This window comes from Parasteatoda tepidariorum, chromosome 8 (assembly GCF_982258835.1).
Source record: "Parasteatoda tepidariorum strain Cologne lab strain chromosome 8, Ptep-v5.0, whole genome shotgun sequence".
Lineage (NCBI taxonomy): Eukaryota > Metazoa > Arthropoda > Arachnida > Araneae > Theridiidae > Parasteatoda > Parasteatoda tepidariorum.
Window position 1 is genome coordinate 97,159,796 of NC_141762.1, and position 18,393 is coordinate 97,178,188.

The 18,393-nt window shown below is 27.5% G+C and overlaps 1 protein-coding gene and 1 non-coding gene across 6 annotated transcripts in view; both read left to right on the forward strand.

The window, feature by feature from the left end:
• Positions 1-18,393, forward strand: part of LOC107441192 (tudor domain-containing protein 5) — a 101,794-nt gene that overhangs the window by 23,770 nt on the left and 59,631 nt on the right. For all 5 annotated transcript variants that reach the window (XM_016054396.5, XM_043046448.3, XM_071180949.2 and 2 more), the window contains 10 exons: positions 2,169-2,293; positions 3,872-3,980; positions 6,681-6,748; positions 7,557-7,735; positions 8,394-8,541; positions 9,349-9,410; positions 11,165-11,234; positions 12,723-12,821; positions 15,725-15,850; positions 16,711-17,093. In XM_016054396.5, the coding sequence (XP_015909882.2) occupies positions 2,169-2,293; positions 3,872-3,980; positions 6,681-6,748; positions 7,557-7,735; positions 8,394-8,541; positions 9,349-9,410; positions 11,165-11,234; positions 12,723-12,821; positions 15,725-15,850; positions 16,711-17,093 (1,369 nt within the window). The remainder of the gene's footprint in view (positions 1-2,168; positions 2,294-3,871; positions 3,981-6,680; positions 6,749-7,556; positions 7,736-8,393; positions 8,542-9,348; positions 9,411-11,164; positions 11,235-12,722; positions 12,822-15,724; positions 15,851-16,710; positions 17,094-18,393) is intronic.
• LOC122270153 (U5 spliceosomal RNA) lies at positions 18,136-18,255 on the forward strand. The gene has a single exon (XR_006225632.2). It is a non-coding gene; the product is annotated as a U5 spliceosomal RNA (small nuclear RNA).

The window sequence follows — 18,393 nt, forward strand, 5'->3', positions numbered from 1 at the left end:
CTTCCGGTTCGGATCGACCCCCATTCGACCCCCTGGCTCAGATCGACCCCCGCTTATGTTAAATAGACCCCTGGGGGTCTATATAGACCACTTTGGCGACCTCTGATCTAGGACAAATTCCAAAACTGATTATGTTATTTGCTCTAAGTTTAATACTACCCACACAACAACAGCTTCTGTCGAAATACTGTTTTCCAGAATGAATTTGGCCTGTTCAAAATTACAGAGCAGTCTTTAAATACAATCATTACATTTTCATTTAATGGCTCAAAAAATATCACATGATCAGGTATATAAAATTATCACAATATTCAAAAATTTTGCAAATTACAGTGTAACCATTAAGAAATTTTTCAAACCATTTTCTATCTTCTTGGAGCATTTTATATCATTTATGATTATATGCTGGGAAATGATTTGTATATCATTAAATTTTAACTGTATAAAAAATTTAATCAAGATAAGTTTCGAAAAGTAATGTAAATTTTATTGATTGTTATTTGATTGTGTATTAAATGTAAATAGTAAGTGTCATGTTAAAAATATATTCGTCATAAAAAGTTGTAATCAAGTATCTTAATAGTTTTTATTATTAAGGAATATAGTTCCTTAAAATTTAATGTGTTTTTTTTTCTTTCTTTTTCTTCCCTCTCTTAGCCTCTTATTATTAATTTAAAATAAAAATGTCTGAAAGATAAAGTACATTCCCTAATAAATGCTAAATCTTATTTTCCACTTAAGGGGTTTTGTTTTAGTTTTAATCATTTTTAACCCTATAAACTTTCTTTAAATCAAAGTATTTAACTTGTATTTATATTAATGACTAGAATATTTATTTATATTTGAAATTTAATTCTATGAAAAAAAATTTAACGTTACAATTTATGTTTAAATGGACTTTTGTATTTTGTAATGTGATAAAAAAATTTCAATTTTTCCATAGTTTTTTAATTATTTCAATTTATCTAAATTTTTTCCGATAAATTGATTCTGATTTTCGAATTCTGTTTTCCTTCTTAAGTAATCAGTTTTGCATTTTCTAATTTTAAACGTTTTAAAGTATTGTATTTTCTGCAAAGAGATTACAAGGTTAACCGACAAAAAGAATTTAGTGTTATATAAACAATGATGTTTATATAACAATCACCACCAACAATTGCTTTCAATATGTCGGTCTAAACACTTTGGCATGCGGCCCTTCATTGGTCAATCTGCTGTGCATATGTGGCCCTTCACTGAAAAAGGTTGTGCACCCCTAATTTACACCTATGGTATTGTAAAGTTTATGTAATGTTTCCAATGTATTTTCAGTAGTTATTAATATTGATTTTGACATGGTTTTTAAATATCCCAATATATTTCAAACAATATGGGAATTTTGAATCGTGCATTTGAGTATTTACTTTTTAAGACAACGATTCTATCGAATTTTTGGCAGTCATTGCTATTGATTTCACGATAGTTTTAAAATCCGTTATTTTTTATGCGATACTATTTATTTTAATTATTTATTATGCTTTTGAGTAACCCCTTTTTGAAAAGTCCAATTCGTGTGATTTTGTCAGAGATCTTTTTTTTTTTGGCCACAGATTTCACGATTTTTAATTGTTTTTTTTTATTGTGATGATTGTTTACAAAATGGGAAGAAAGAAATAATTTGTGTGTTACCCCTCCCAACAAAATGCTAGAATATCACCCATAATATTAGAATAAGAAATTATTACATGTGCAATTACAAAAAATAAATTATAGTAACATATATGTTTGTTATTATTAAAAGTATCTCACAGAAAGATATTAGTGCTAGATAGTTTTGTCGCAGATAGCTCGAAAAAAGTCTGCCTCTGGTCAGAAACAATGGATTAAGGTGCGCAACTGCTCTGAGTTGTGATTGCCCACCAAGTAAGACAACGAGAGAAATAACCGTTAAGCGTCATAGTGTTTTAAAATTTATATCCTAGTTTAAATTTGTTCAATACCTAGCTTTAAATAAATTTAAAACTTGGTAGTTAATTCATTTATTGTTATCAGCAATTAAGAGGTGGAAATACTAATTGTTTATTGTCAATGTTTTTATTAAAAATGTGTTTTAGTTCCCGTTTCCCATAATGCTGTTTTTATCTTCTTTTTTCTTAATGAATGGTGCTGATTTTTTATTTTTTTGACAGCTGTTGAATCTGGACCAGCAGAAGTTAGTGTTTTGTTTGTTGAATGCATAATTTTAAACATTCGAAAAATATTACAAGCCAATCCTGAAGGGATTCCCATCTCCAATTTTATCCACCATTATTGTGTAAGTATATTCAGGTTCATTTCTTTAAAAATGACGAGACCACAATAATTAGGTCCACTTGTCTTCTCACAGTATTAAATAAATTTATTGTATGCATTCAATCTAGTGACTGTTTAAATTGCACTGTGAAATTGCTTATAAAATTTCTTAGAAACTTTCAAAACTTGTAAAAATGTATGTAATTTTAATTTTTTTTTAACGTTGTCTTGTAGAGGAGGCAATTAAAACCAATTATTATAGCTGAGCTTACAGATTTAATTAATATTGCCACCTCCGTGGCAGAATTGCAGTGACACGACGACATTGTCGCAGAAGGTTACAGAGTTTTTGCAGAAAGATTTTTCATTTGGGAAGGGAAAGATTTTGGATTTACTTTCTGCATAATTTCTTGAAAAATGTTTTTTTTTTCTTTTGCAGAATTTTTTGTTTAAAGATTTCGTTCTGAGATTCGTTCGGAGGAAAGAGATAATCATGTTTTTTCTCTACTCATTTGAGGTTCTAAAAAAAAATCTGTAATGACTGACTTCAGCTAGAATTTCAAAATAATAATCTAAAAAAAAAAAAAATTGGAAATCGCGAAAGTTTAAAAGATAGTTTGCTCTAGAAATGATGTTCTTTCTTTCATTTTTTTTACCTTTAAAGATCGCCTTATTTTACATACACTTATTTGAGTATCTCTCTTTTTTTTTAAGAGTCCTATTCGCATGATTCTTGATCTTTATTTTGAGAGTTACTGCACGGATTTTACGATTTTTGATTTGCTATTGTTTGATTTATTTAGGGATTTTAATTTGCGTATTGATTTACAAAATTCAAAAGAGGAAATAACTAGTGCATTTTTCCATCTACGAAATGCGAGAATATCACATATAATATTAGACTTAAAAAATTTTACTTTTACAATTAAAATTTTTTATTTATTTTTATTCTATACTTTCTACTGTAAACACAAAGTTTTTGTTACTTTAAATTAGTAATGGTAATAATTAAAAATGTCTTAAAGCAAAATCTGAGGAAAAAGTGCTTGGGAAATTTGTCACAGAAAGCCTGAAAAAATTCTGCCACGGGGATTGCGACCAACTTTTCTGCATTTTGGTGAAGTTTTTTTGCATTTATGCCTCTTTCTATCCCTTTCTACACTGAATTCTAAACTTCTACATTTTGAAAAAGTACATTAAAATTTTGTACCCTCATGGAAAGGCTCTTCTGCCATGCTCAAACGATAATGTCTTGAATTTTCACTCTTATTCAATCTTGTCCATGCTGTAGGTCATTATTTAATGTGTCTGATAAATAATTAGAATCTGATAGTTAAAAAAAAAGGGATCATAGTTTTCTTTTGTTTCAGATTTGAGCTGATTGGTAAGTTAATACACTAAATTCCACTTGTGATCACTATATTTCAATAACTGTGCTAATTAATTATTCTGATATTCATTTGTTTAGTTTAACGTAAGTTTCTTTTAATGGAACTTACTGCTGTTAGAATATTTTGTGACCATATATGAATTAATTTAATTATGAATAAAAATGTATTGCAAGTTTATTTTTTAATATGTTATCATTCATCTGTTTCAGATAAATTGTACTGAGCCACTTTATGTAAGGGATCTTGGTTTTGACAATTTAGAAAATTTCTTGCTGAGTATAGCTTCTCGTGTCCCTCTTGAAATCACTTTTATTGAGGGTAAGCTGCTTTTATTGTTTATTAATTCTGTTTTTTGATAGTACATAAATTTTATTATATTTTAGGGTTTACTCAGAACGTGAATTTCTAAACGAAAAACGTTTTTTTTGGCCAAAAATGACCCTATCGTTTATCTCTCTGTTTAAGTGGTAACCCAATTTTCAATAAAAATAACTTTACATGCTAAAAATTGCTCAAAATTTTTTAAAAAAAGCAACAACTAGAGAAATAAGAGGAAAGGTTGTCTCCAAGACATATGTATATATAGTAGGGGGCTGAGCCCCCTGTTCGCTGCAGCTCACCAACCCCGATGATATCTTCGCAATAATTGTCTTTTCTACTAAGGTTAAAATTATTCACTTAACATATATGTACTAAAAGGAATTCTGTTTGCTTACGCTTGTGCCTCTAGTTAACACTTCCAAATATTACTATCTATTAATATTATAAACATTTAGATCTCTTGGTGAACAGAAATGGTTTTTCAAACTAATCATTTTTTAAAAATAACATTTATATTCTTATAATTATATTGTTCAGACAAATTTGATGAGTTCACAACCATAATTTAATATTTTTGCTAATAATAGCAGTACTGGAAAATAAGTTTGAATTAGGGATACAAAAATATTTAAAGGAAAACAATATTTTTACGACTGTTGTTAATTTTATGCTGATGACAACCAAAGCAATATTGAAATGAATGAGGAAAAACTGGATCCTACCTCGTGATTTTTAGGCCAATAGAAATGCACGGACAACAATAGAAAACTCTGACACCATTATTAGACGTATTCAAAATGAAATAAAAATCGCCACTCAGCTTTAGATGGCAAGTTTAGTTGTAACATTTTAGCAAGCAGCATTATTAAAAATTATTACCTTTTTAAACAGATGCCTTCTCAATTTTAATTGGCTGCTTTGTATGTTACTAACCGCAAATGTTCTGTGATTGGCTATTTGTTATCATTTCACTCTCGTCTTATTTTATATACTATATATATATATATATATATATACAGTAGAGAACCGATTATCCGGAACGATCGGGACCATCGCTATTCCGGATAACTGATTTTTCCGGTTTTCTGAATCGCTACAAAAAGCCGTTTTTTTAGTGTTAAACCCAACTAAAAAAAAAAAAATATTTGGAAATAATCTTAAAAATAAGAAAAAACGATGAGGTAATACACTAATGATTATTTCTGAAATGATGGTAAGGTAAACATCTTTCAGAAAAGAAAGAAAAATCCTAAAATCTTATGAGGAAAAAAATTTTTTTTTTAAATTGCGGGAAAATTTATCGAATTTTGTTCCGGTTTTTTGGTTTTCCGGTTTTCTGATTTCCGGATAACGGGTTCTGTACTGTATATATATATATATATATATATATATATATATATATATATATATATATATATATATATATATATATATATATATATATATATAATATGTGTTATTGAACAGACGATGTTTATAAGGATTTCATGATAGACAAAACAAAGAATTTCAAAACATGGAAAGAGTTACATTTCAAATCAAAATTTTTAATTAACAATTTAATTGATCAAATACTTACATCAGAAAAAAGCAACAATGTAATTTGATACTCAGAATTATTTTCAATTTCTTCTGTCAAAAAGAATAAAAATATATATTTTTTTAAAGTTAGGTTTTCTGGAGGCATAAAATTACTGCTGCAGTGTGCTATTTAGGTTTTTCTTGTTGGAGAATTAGTAATATTCGTTCTGATTATTACTCTTTCCAGAAAACGCTTCAAAACTTTGCATTTGCATCCCTTCTGTGATTTTCAGCTTATTTGATATGCCATAACTCATAAACAAAATCAATAAATTTGGAAAACTCAGGGAAATGTCAGAGAATATGAATAAAATAACTCAAAGAGTCAAAAAATTTAATTGAGAACAGGGTGCATTTTTAAAAAGTGCTTAAAGGTGCTTATTTTTGATCTACGTTTTTTGAAATCCCTTAAAGATGCTTTCTTTTATTTGGGGCTTTAAAAAATGCTCAGTTTTGTATGTTTTAAAAAGAGATTTTTTCTTTGCCCTATCGATTATCGTTCTATATTACAAAAAATACATCATTTTCACAATTTTCTCTGTAATATTTATCTGAAACTAGTTATTTTATCATGATTATGTAAAGTTTTTGAAAATGTTTTAGAATTTTATTGATTTTCTGTTTATAAATTAAGAACTTAAATAGAATAAAAAAATAGTTTTTATTACTGCACAGATCCTAATTATAAATTTTTTTTTTTTGGAAATTGTTTAAGATTATTTTTTGAGTACTTAAAAAGTACTTAAAGGGTGCTTATTTCTTGGAGTTCGTAAAATCTGGCTACGCACCTTGGTGAACGAATTAATGAATTTGAGATACCTAAATGTTTAATATGTTTAAAACAAAAAAATTTGTCCTGTAATTATTTTATTAAAAAAGAAAATTGTTCTTGAGGACAAGTATAAGTGTTTTGTAATCAATTTTATGTTTAAGAAAAAGACATAATTAAAAAGTGAAAAATAAATTTATGCAACTAATTACATAAATCAGAATGCCTTAACCACTGTTCAGCCTTGACTCACACTAAATGTGGTTACGCCTACTTTTAAAATTTCAATATTTTATTTTAATACTTTATTTTAATACTTTTTTATTATAGTATTTCATATCTTCTAGGAGAAAAAGTTGTCTCACTTAGTAGTTTCCAAGAAATTATACGACCACCTGTATGTCCTTTGCAAAAGGTAAACATGACCTATACTGTAAAAATTAATCTTTTATACCATTTAGTTAAAAGTTGTTCTTCTATTTTTTCAGTCTGGTTTCTTGAATGTTTGCATTTTTATTTTTCTAATTTAGGGTGTTTAAACTTGAAATTTAAAATAATTATTTATCTGCTTTAATATATTTTCAGTAAACGAATTGACTTTTTTTTAAAAGTGGTTACTGGCACTTATGTGTTTAATAAAATCAAAAATTTGATGATAGCCTAAAATAATGAGAGATACTCTTTTCTTGTCTCAATTACCTCTTTTAATAACTATTTCTGATAAAAGTTCGATTTTTCTGAAATTAGACTTTTAACCTGTGTAACCTAATCTATAAGATAAATACAAACATAATAAAAGTTTGGCTATTGTAACATAATCGAAAACTATCTTTATAGATTGAAATTGCATTTTGCAAGATATTCTCAATTTCAGGCTTCATTTTCCACCCTCTGAAATCGAACCTAAAAATTCTCTCGATCTTTTTATGGTGGCTAATATAATCAAGAAAAGAGTTCTTTGTCAGAAACTAGTTATTTATCATGATCATGTAAAGTCTTTGAAAATTATTTTGCATTTTGTTAATGTATATGGTGCTTAAAAATGTTTTTTGAATGCTTAAAAAGTACTTAAAAGGTGCTAATTTTTTGTTGAAAGATTTTTCTACGCACCCTGTATGGACTTAGTAGCCGGATTTCGAAAGAATAGCTTTGAGTTTCTTTAAATTATTATATATTTTTTATCTTTTCATTTTGTGTGCTTATTATGCATCTTTATTTTTCAGCCTGCAGGCATAGCTTCTTTAGATGCAAAGTTTAAACCTTACGAACTGCCGTCAGATTTTGATTTTTCCAAGTTTTGTCCTGTGTATACATCATCCATTGCTAATCCTGGACTTCTCTATATTCAATTTGTTGGAGAAGAAACTAGTGAAGCTTTAAAAATTTTATATGATGAAATAGAGTAAGTAAATTTATCCTTAATTTTTTATTCCTGTATATTTCTATTTATTATTACATATCTGCTAAGTCTCCTATTTTTCAAAGAAGCCTGTCTCCTGTTTACCCGTACATTAAGAAATTTTTAAATTTTTTTTTGGCAATAACATATCTGCTAATGGCAAAAATACTTCCCTTCTTCCTCAACAGATGGCACAATTGCCAATACTGCAGTGTGTTGAGTGTTAATAGTTTAAGTAATTATAAATAATGATTTTAAAAAATCTTCTTTAGTTTAAGTATTATATACATATTTTTTATTTCACTAAATTTAAGTGCTTATATTATTTCCAATTTTTGACTTACAAAATTATGCTTGATGTATCAAAACTTTTTTCGTAGCCCAAAAAATGTCACTAGTAAAATCTCTGTAATTTTATTTCTTCAATGTTGGCAGGTATGTTATTGCATTAAATCTCTTCAAAGCTTAACAAACCTTAATCTTCCCTTGTTACGTCGTAGAGTCGTATCTTATTTAAACCATTAACACCTTGCTTTAAATATTATATGAAATTTTAAATTCTGCTATTTGATCTAATGTGATATAGTTTGCTAACTTCTGAACTTAAACTAATGATCATTCTTTCCTCTTTGCATGCCTGAAACATTTACTTTGCTTTCAGTACATTTTATAATGGGGAATCCAGTGATTTATACAGAATGAAACCTTCGGACATCAAACCCAATACTCTTTGTATTGCCCTTTGGCCCTCTGACAAGCAGTGGTATCGGGCACATATAACAGCAATAGTCTCTCTTGACTTTGTACAGGTAATTGGCTCAGGCCAAATTCTTACTTTTTCTAAATGAATTCAAACGAAAGGAAGAAGAAAATTTTCGATTCACATGAATCGAAATTGACATGATTACACTTTTCAGATTTCGTCTGAACTATAATCTTTTTCTTCCTTTATAACTTCATATTATTTTTTAAAGTAATTGGTTTTATTTATTGTGTGATGTATAAAAGTTATTAATTTAATTTAAAGCTCAAAATAAATATATTTCTTGAAGTTGATTTTATAGTAATTTATATATTCATAATAGAAATTTAGGATTAGAAAACACGAAAAGATAATAGATATAGATAATAGAAAATCACATTGTACTGTACGATTTTCCTCAAGCAATTTCTGAACTGGTAATTTTCTTTCCCCCTTTGAGTTGATATTAGCAAGGTTTGAATTTTGCAATAATTAATATTACATTTTGTTAAATTTTGTAGCATATGTTTATAAACATTCTATGTGTAATTGCAGTACATTTGTAGCTTTGAATATAAACATTTTAAATCATGTCGATCAGTGAGCTGAAATTATTACTCACAACAGATATAATTTAAAAAAAATAAACTTTCTTTTCAGAATTAATTATAAGTTATATGAATGATTTAATTTTGATATTTCTTTGCAATAATCAGTTCTTAGCAGTTTCAGTTTGTGTTTTATAATGTGTTTGTTGATTTTAATTACTTTTTCTAATGTCTTCTAAGTGTGTATTTTTTGACATATATGATTTCAAATTTTAATATGTATAATATATATTCATATAATTTTAATATATATTAACATAATGTAGGTCTTTTATGATGATTATGGTACAACAGATGAAATACCTATGAACATGTTAAGATACATTAAGTAAGTAATCATCATTTGCTGCTTAAAAAGATAATCCAATTGTGAATTTTTTCCATGTTATATATTGTGAATTTTTTCCATGTTATATATTGATTAATAAAATTTTGAAGTGAATTTCTTTTGATTGTTAATATGTTTAAAGCTATTAAAATTAAGTTGAATTAAAAATTTTCTCCCCTTTTTTTCAATTTATGTATAAGCATTTTAAATAAATTTCTTTTCACTGCTAAAATACATTAATTTAGTAAAGTTTTAGTGGAATAGAGGTTTCTTAGTTCATAATTTGTCTTATTGTTTGAATAAAATTTTAAAACTAGTTTTTTTAATTGTTGGATTCATTAATTTAGAAGAATCATAATTTTAGCAGGTCTCCCACAGGTCTGGGAGAACAGCAAGAACCTGAAATCTTCAGGGAATTTCATTTTAACTCTAGAAGAGCAGGGAATAGTGTAGGAAAATTGCAATTTTTTCTACGAAAATATAGAAAATTCCTTTATCCATATCTGGAAAATAACCATTCTTAGAATTGTCAGTAGCAGTAATCAGTTTCTGAAATTCAAGTTAAATAAATCTAACATCCATTAAATAATTCTAACAATTATTTGTTGTAAAAATTCAAATTTTAGTGAAACTGACATGTTTCCATCCTCATTCAAAGGTGTTTTTTTGCTCCAAAAAAAAGTGATATTTGGCATTACAAATAAAGAAAAATCTTAAGTTTTCTGATGAAAAATTGCATAGTATAGATAAAATATGGTCTAGATTTTCATTAAAATTTACCTGATTATACCTGGAAAAGTGAGAGAAATTTTTTTTCTCTCTCTGAAATTGAGTGGGAACCCTGTTTTAAAACTCAGAAGTTCCTTAATGAAGAATTATTCTCTTTGTTTTTAAAGTGACTAAAATTTTTTAATGAGTTTTAAACAGAGTGCGTAGCATTTTTGAAAAGCGCTTTAAGGTGCTTATTTTGATTTTTGTTTTTTAAAAGCCCTTAAAGGTGCTTTTTTCTATGGGTGTTTTTAAAAAGTGTTTAATTTTCCTCCATCCAAAATCTGATTCTTTTTCTTTACTATTTCGATTTTCGCCACGAATTATGCAAAAAGACATTGTCCTATTCAATGTTTTCACAATTTATTTAACCCCAATTTATTTCGGCATACCGCCGGTCTGTAGTGTATGAAAACACCATTTGTTTTACATGTTTGAAGAAATACGTACAGGTCCGCAATTGTGTATACTGAACTGGATTCAGTGGTAAGGATTTTTGTCACGTGCTCGTGCAACTCTGCTGCATTTTGCAAGAGATTCTTAATTTCCGACTTCATTTTCCGCCCTGTGTAATAAAATCGAAAAATCTCTTGAATTTTTGCTGATTACTGGGACCAACTAAACATTGTCAATTTTTTTTCTTTATAATAGCGATGGAAAATTTCATTTCTCTTTTTAATTTCATCGTTGGTAATGCACCATCGTCTTCGGCACTGGCAAGCAAAAAAACCGGATAGCACCATCAATTGTCAAAAACTTGCCATCCCTGTCTAATTATGGTATTTTTTCAAAGTGCTTAAAAACATTTTTTGAGTGCTTGAAAAGTGCTGAAAAGGTGTTTATTTTTTGTTGAAAAATTTGGCTACACACTCTGTTTAAATTCATAAATTAAGTTGTCTTCTTATGATTTAGAAGTTTCTTAATGAAGAATGAGTCTTTTTACTTGTTAAGTGAATGAAATTGTGAAATAATTTTTCTCTTTGTAGGAAAGATTTTATGGAACTTCCTACTCAAGCTGTGAAATCTAGGATGGCATACTTGAAGCCTACTGCCACAGTAAAATTATTTTTTTTTTATTTATATTGATCATATATAAATAAATATAATAATGATAAAATATTTTAAAGTAATAACATTATCCTCAGAATATTTTCAATAAGAATAAAAATAAAACATATATTTATTTGGATCTCGACTCGCCCTATTTAAGGGCATACGAGAGAAGAAACATACATAATACATACATAAATAATACATTATACATACATAAAACTCAAAAAACTACAAGTATAAAAATCAGAATAGGAGATGGAAAAAAAACAGAAATATAAAAATTCAGTAAAAAATTTAAATCAGTGCTTATATATAATATAGTAGTGCAACCAACTGATACCAAAAATAAAGCAAAAGAAAATGGCAAATCAGGCCATTGTAGTTAGATGCAGTTATGATGCTAATTTTAAAAGTAAAAACTTTCGAAGCAGTTTTTAAAATTTAAACTTAATGTGAAATAAAACTACGTTTTTATCATAATTAAATTGAATACATTATAATCTTAAATAAAAGATAACATGAAATTAACACATGATTTCATGCGTGGTGTGAAATAACATTTTTTTTGTTAGAAATAACAATTTTTTACCCATTATTATTTTTTAATAAAAAAAAGTAAAAATCAAAACATGGTAAGTAAAAAGTGAAACGAAGAATAAGTAGAATAGTATACAGAATATATATTTCATGATTAAAGAAAAAGATAGGATCAACTGTCAATATGATTTGCTCTTATAAAGTTGTAGAACACTAAGTTTGGCTAAATGCACTAATACTGCTCATCTGCCTCTTTAGTTTTTACAAGGATAGCAGTATTTTCATGTAATAATTCACACATTTGTTTAATCTGGAATTCTTTGATACATATATTTATGTTTCACCTTTTTATTTAATTTAGCCCAGGGTCATATCAATAATCGTTTTATTCCATTTCGGCACAAGTGTTATAGCTTATAAATGATGTTTTAGTTTTCTTAATTTTATCCATTCTGTAATAAAGATATCATTAAAATTTTTCTACAATGCTTTTTAATTTTTTAGTATCAATCTGTGCCAAATTAATTAACCGACAATAAACCAGTTTAATTTTTTTTTCTCTTCTGTCTTTTGAGTTTGTTTATGGGAAAAAGTAATATTTTGCTTGCCCTTAAGAGTAAATAATTTTTTTAGCAATTTGAAAAGTAATTAATTTTTCAACAAAAAGAAAACAATTGTTCCCTGAGTAATTGTTTTATGATTATTATTTTAGCATGCGAGGTGTAACAGATAATTAAAAGCAAAAACCAAGTTGGTATTTCTCACTTAGTTACATTTTTTGCATGCTAGGAGGAGTAAAAATTAAAAATGAATTTTGTTTACATTTTTGTTCATTATTTCACTTACCAATTACAATTTTTATTTAACATATCATCTACTGATTATATTTTTACCGGCTTATTTTTAGTTGAAAGATTTGGCTATGCACCCTGTATTTAGATTTCTTTCTTTCAGCCTGGACAGGGTACACCCATGTGGGACAAAAGAACTCGTAGAAAAATGTTGGATTTATGTCAAGACAGACCATTGATGGCTAAAATAGAAAACATTAAGGTAAAGTATTTTTTACTTCATTTCTTTTAAAGAAATTTTATTTTTTGTAATAAAGCATCTGAGTATTTAAATTGATTTTAATTTAAATGTCATTTTTTAATTGCTTGCTTGAATGGACAGTTTAAGTTCGGTCTGCTAAAGAAGGAAACTTTTATTTTAAGGTTTTTAATTTCTCTCTAAGAAAATATTTTATATAGTTTTTATACAGTATATAATATTTTATGTAATTAATATAAATAAAAATGAATGTTATAATCTAATTTCTGTTTACTCATTTTTATATGATACGTAGATATTATTTGTAATCTAGAATATTTTAAAAAACATTGTATGAAATTTTAAAGCTCTAAAATTTAAAAATCTATGTAGTGTATACAAGCGATACAAGCTAGTACAAGAGAGCTGTAGATCAAATAAATAACTTCAGAAAATTTGGTGTATCATGAGAAAAGTTTTTATTTTTTTTAAAAAAAAGTAATAATTTTAAATACAGTATAGAACCTTTTATCAAGTTTCCAAAAAACCGGGAAAAATTTTGCTGTGTTTTCCTGACATTTTGAACTAAAATAATTTATGCGAAATGCAGAAACTCCAGTTATCCTTGAAGTTGAGTAGAGGGAAATGTGTGGGATCTTTGATTTACGAGGGGGGTATGCATTACATGTTTACCAGTGAACTGAAAATGGAAAGGTAATAGAAAGATACAATGCTATACTTCACTATGTAAATATAATAGTAAAAAAATTAAGATGAAATACCAAATTAAGTGAAATTTGAATATGGCTTTTTTTTAATCACTAAGTAGGAGTATAGTTAGCTGTTCAGTATAAATCCTTTTATCCAGTTTTCAAAAATCAGATAACATGTTTGCTTGCTTTTTGCTATACAGGGGTCTGTCTGGATTTTTCTGAAAGGTACCAATTTTATGAAAAATTAAAAAATTATATTAAAAAATCAACAAAAAATATGGTAAAAATATGGATTTATCATTTCTTAAGAGACACAAAAATAAAATTTTAAGAAAAAGTATTTTGTGAAACTACCGTTTTTCCTAAAGTTGAATTTGTGAAGGTACCGCTAAACGGTAGTAAATTCGGCCTGGATAGACCCCTGCTATAATGACTGAGTCATCCTTGAAGCTAAGTAGGTGGAAAGGTGGGGGTAAGGGATTATTTTTTTCTGTTCGAAAAACAAAAATTAAACGAAAAGGAGTGGCAGACTTAGATAAAATTAAATGAACCCAAAATCTGAATTAAAATATTTTCTGTAAGCAAATGATTGACTCCTCTAAATAGTTTCAACCCTTCTGTCGCTGCCGAATTCTGATAAAATTTGTTCAGAAATCGCTAAATTTGACAAAAGTTTCAATTTTTATTTCTTGAAATATTCAAATTATTATTAATTTTTTTAAAAGTAAAAGGTAACTCTGTAATAATAGTGAGCTGACATGCTCTAATAAAACCACTATTGTACAAGACGTGACAACTTCAGCTTATGCTGAAAATCCCTCGACGTTACCTAAAGTGGATAATATACGGAGTAGCAATTTTCAAACTGAATGCTGCGAAACAGCTCGGTAGAAAAGCCAACAGCTGTCCTGTCAAATTCTAGATGCCTGAAAGCAAAATGAAGTTACGTAATTGCGGGGAAAGTGCACTTGCACAAAGCAGAGAAAAAATCAGTTGCTGCCAAATTGATCACAGGGTCAAAAAGAGAAATTTTCTCTGTTTTTTTTTAATGTTTTTATTTGTTTTTTATTTTATTTATATTTATTATTTTATTTTCGAAATCGAAATTTTATGAAATGAATGGTTTTGTTTTTTGTTCCGAGGGAGAAATATTAGCAACACAGAAGGTGATTGGGAAACTGCAAGAAAAGAAAGAAATCTTTTATATACTATAGAAAAGAACTATAGAAAAGTTTACTATACTTTACTATAGAAAAGAAAGAAATCTATACTTTACTATATAAATACAATAAAGTTAAAAGAGTGAAGTGGAAATAAATTTTTAATTGGAATACTAAAACATTTAAAATACGGCTTCTTTTTTTAATATTAAAGTAGAAATATTATTAAGCTGTATTAAATAATTTTTAGCTCTCCAGAAAACCTGGAAATTCAGACATCCAGGATAGCGATGGACCCCAGCAATCTGGATAATTGGTTCTCTACTGAATCAAAATTTCATTTTTTTTTTTAAAAAAATGTAGACATTTAATTTAAAAACAAGCTCAATTCATTTCTGGAAAATTCGTATAAGTGGCAAAATACTTTTTAGATCAAGCAATTTATATATCAAAACATATTCTGGAAAAATAAGAACTTGAAGATTAATTAAAATAATTTTCATCTGTAAAAGGAGAATTAAATTTTTTTATGCAAAGTAAAACTTTTTTATTCTTTTTTTTTCCATCAGAATTCATCTCCTACCTTGTAATTTGTTTTATAAAAATTTAATAACCAGTTTTACCTAAATAAAAAAAAAATATTTTTAATCTTATTATATTTTTTTTGTCTTTCTTTCAAAACCAACTTTCTTTCAAGTACATTGATTTCCAAAAAACTGAGATGTATGCATCTTACCCAAATGTTTTAATTCTTTCTAAAATAAAAAGGTTTATCTTTATGGAAATTGTTTTTTTTTTCATGGCTGAACTCGTTTTAATACAAATTAGGACTTTCATCAATTTTGCAAAGCAAAAATGGTGCATGCATTTGTTGTCTTGTACTTTCTTACAAGCGATTATAATTGTCTTTAAAAAAGGTGAGCTTAAAAGCGTAAGATTATATATTTCTAGAGAGCTAGAAAGTTCTATTTTTAATAAATAAATCGAATTATTGTGGACAATGAATAATTGATTATTGTTGTGCTTTAATAATTTTTGTTTCATTATTTTGAAGGATGGAGTTTTGGCTGTGATTTTATGTGATACAAGTAGAGAAGATATGGATTTATATATTAATGATGTATTAATAGAGGAAAAACTTGCTGAAGTATGCGGAGAATCCGATGAACCACAGCAACAAGTAATCAGTTTTTAACATTCCTTTAAAAAAAATTTTTTATAAGTAAACAACTGTTTACGTTTATTTCAATTTATTTAACTTACAATTTTCTTTTCTGAGGCTGGTGTTTTATCTATCAGTTTTCTTCACCCTATTTCGTATATAAGTAAACAGCTGTTTACACTCCTTTCAATTTATCTAACTTACAATTAGGCATAAAGTCATGCACCAACCTATGTACAACATAAACAAACTAATTATGCATCAAAGTTGCCAGGTACGCAAAACAAAAATATATCACGGTTACAATAAAATACATAAACAAATAATAAATCTAAGGAAAGTATAAGACGTAGACCAGATCAACAAATTTGATGTGCGATACTGCGTTGTATTTGATTAAATTCATGTTAATTAACATTCTAACTTATGTGAAGAAACTTAGCCATTTTGCGTATGAATAGTCAGCTGGTGTCATAGGTCACATGTATGGTTATCCATGATCTTCTTAAAGTGCAAGTACATAATTTCAGCATTTGTTCCCAAATGTTTGTTTAGAAATATCTTGAATGAAAATTTTTCTGTTTCTTTGAATTGTTATTTTTTTTAAAAAGAAAATTATTTTTAAGTCATAAATTTTAAAATTATAAGTTAGAATGAAGGAAAGCTATTTTTTTTTCATAGTTCAAAAGCTGGCCACGCACACTAACTTTCCAAAATCTGTTTACAATAAAATGAGAAAAAATTTTTTGGAGAAGCAAACGGAAACTGAGAACTATTCCTTGATATATGCAGAGAGAGATTGTGAAACAGCTGTTTATACAGACGCAAGAACATCAATCAATTTTTAAAAAAATAATGTTTTATATATTTTTTGCTAGGTGCCTGCAAGTACACCTGATCCAAATATGCAACAGCTCATAGAACTCATGAAATTAATGGCTTCCAATCCTACTTTAGCAAACCAGCTCCAGAGTTTATCTTCAAATGTCTCAGCCGTTCAGACACCATTTATATTTGCTCCTCAGCAATCCCTACCTCCTATGTCGCAACAATTTCCAAATATATCTCCTCTTATTAGTCCGAAATTTAATGCATCCATTCCTAGTTTTGGTGATAGTCTGACTCCTGCTATTCCGCCTCCAAAATATCCTCCAGGATTGAACATTCCAGGAGCAGCTGGGAATGTTCCAAAGACAACTGACATTTCTGAACTTTCATCATTTGACACTTCTCCGCCTTTGACTCCTTCACCAGATGATGAGTAAGTTTTAATTTACCATCTATATTTTTACTGTCACAAATTAGCCTCTTTTTTTTACTGTTTTGACTATGATTCAATCTATTGCTTCAAACATCCATTAGTTAAATATTGACTATGAAAAACCGCAGAACTGTAGCAAGCATACCATAAAGACTTTTTTTTTTTTTTGAAAAATTTCTAACATAGTGCAAAATGACGAATCAAAATTTGAAATTATATTATAATTTTGATTACTACAAGATAAAAGAAGTTTTTCTAATTTTTTTATCTTTATTTGATCAGTAACTGCATTATTTCAATAATTTAAAAAAATTATATCAGAACATGGATTTACAGATGCTCTATATCATTTTTTGTAGGGTTTGAAAAAAATCCAGGTTTTATTTTTAAAAAAAATCTGATTTTTCTTCTTTTTTTTTTTATAGAATTTTTTATTTATTCTTGAATCCTTAATGTGATTATTCTAACATGAAAGTTAATTATATGATAACTATTTATCACTTTTTTTTGTTGCAATGTAACCATTTTTTGGGAGGCTTTAGATTGCTATGCTGTTATCTTTTTTTAAGAAAACTAAGTTAAATTAAATGTTTTGTTACATTAAAATTTAAAATTATTCAATTAAAAGAAGCAAAATTTTTTATCGCATTAGCACAAATTTTTTTCCAGAGTTCATTGGGGTTATATTTAAACTTAAGTATTTTTGCTATCATTGCAATTTATTTTTCTTAAATAATATACAATTTACTTTTCTTAAATTCTTATTCAACTACCTGATATTTTAAAATTAGTCAATTCACCAAACAGATTATTTAGTAATGTTTTACAAAATGGTTTCCTAAAAACAGTTTTGTATTCATTATTTTAATTGTAATGTTTCGACTGGTCACTGAAAATTTGATTTATAAAGTTAATGTTGCAGATTCCCTCTGTAAATTCTGTCAGTGGGCTTTTCATGAATCTTTCTGATTTTTAACGATTGTCTTCATGATTTCTACCAAAAAATATGAGCAAGCATGCAGTTCTTTTGTTAATTATGATGAAGCTCTGGTTCCTCTTCATCCATCTAGCTTAATCTTTCTCCTTTTATTAAAGATTAGAGTGGAGAGGAACAATTTGATGAGCTTGACTTAATTTTTGGAACCCCATCTAAGGATGGGGTTTGAACATTACAGGGTTGCTACAGGCGACTATTTGCAACGATTTTCAACCTGAGGTGACCATGGCAACTTTTTTTTTTGCCTGTAAAGGCTAAAAAACAACTGTTTTCAGGAAAAGGAGACATTGGGAGACTTTTCTG